Source organism: Colobus angolensis, unplaced genomic scaffold (genome assembly GCF_000951035.1).
Source record: "Colobus angolensis palliatus isolate OR3802 unplaced genomic scaffold, Cang.pa_1.0 Scaffold2, whole genome shotgun sequence".
In the NCBI taxonomy this organism is placed as follows: Eukaryota; Metazoa; Chordata; class Mammalia; order Primates; family Cercopithecidae; genus Colobus; species Colobus angolensis.
Genome location: NW_012115154.1, coordinates 10,425,582 through 10,426,667, shown reverse-complemented (window position 1 = coordinate 10,426,667; position 1,086 = coordinate 10,425,582). Strand labels below are relative to the sequence as shown.

General features: G+C 39.7%; 1 protein-coding gene across 1 annotated transcript in view; it reads right to left on the bottom strand.

The window, feature by feature from the left end:
* MGAM2 (maltase-glucoamylase 2 (putative)) overlaps positions 1 to 1,086 on the bottom strand; it is a 117,549-nt gene that overhangs the window by 100,850 nt on the left and 15,613 nt on the right. The window contains exon 6 of the mRNA XM_011941323.1: positions 218 to 389. Within this exon, the coding sequence (XP_011796713.1) occupies positions 218 to 389 (172 nt within the window). The remainder of the gene's footprint in view (positions 1 to 217; positions 390 to 1,086) is intronic.

Genomic DNA, 1,086 nt, shown 5'->3' with positions numbered 1-1,086 from the left:
TGCTACATTTCAAATTTGCTAGCAAATTTCTAATTTATTTTTTTATTTCTAATATTGCTATATTCCTGAATTTATAGGTCTCAAGAACAAATATTCCTCAACACTAACACATCTAAAATGAGCGAAGTAAGATAGATGTATTCCCGCAGGCTACTTTTAGGAAAGGAAGGAGGGTATCCCTTACTGTAGGCGATACTGAGGAGGAAAGGCACCTCACCTTGGTGGGGGTGGCATCCCTGGTGAAGATGGGCCAGGTGTTCCAGGTCATGTTGTGGCGGTACTGCTGGTGCACATGTTCTCCCAGCCCATACACATTGGCACTGGGTAGTCGGAAAGACAGTTGCAGGTACTGCTGGGCAAACTGGAGGGGCCCGATGCTCGTGTCCAACCTGGGCCATGGGGTAAGTAGAGCAAGCATCACCAAAAAACACTCATTCCTCTGCTAGGAAGCTATCTTTCCTTTCCACATACACTTAGACCTCTGTTGTTTCATGTGTTATCAATTTTCACGCTACCTTTGAAGGCCTTTCTAGGGCACCTCTGGTTCTTTGATTCTAGAGGAAGACAGCATTAGCAGCAGGATGCCAGGAGCTCAGGTTGGACAATTGGGGAAAGAGAGCAGAGTTGACTTCATATTTAATGTGCATCTACTACATTCCAGGCACCACTCTGGGTATTTTATAAACAACGTCTCATTACTCCTAGCAAAAGTGGATATTTTGAGTCCCTTTTTTTGGTCAAGGAAACTGATACTGTTGAGGAGAGGTATTTTGCCTGATATATAACACAGCTGACTTGCTGGTACCAGGATGTGAATACTGGTTTTACTGACACTAATACTTCTATTTACTCCAGTACAGTTTGTGAATTAAGCTCAAACTGTTGGTCGGTCACTGCTTGATAGCAAAATTCACAGTAAATAATAATTTAAAATGATAGATGACGAAGTTTGAGTTCCAGTATGAATAATAATTTAAAACAATAAAATCCCCTATTTTACAACATATGGAAGCCAGAAGTATATTTCTGTGTATATATAAATATATTATATTATACAAATAGACAAATATATTAAATATAGTATAT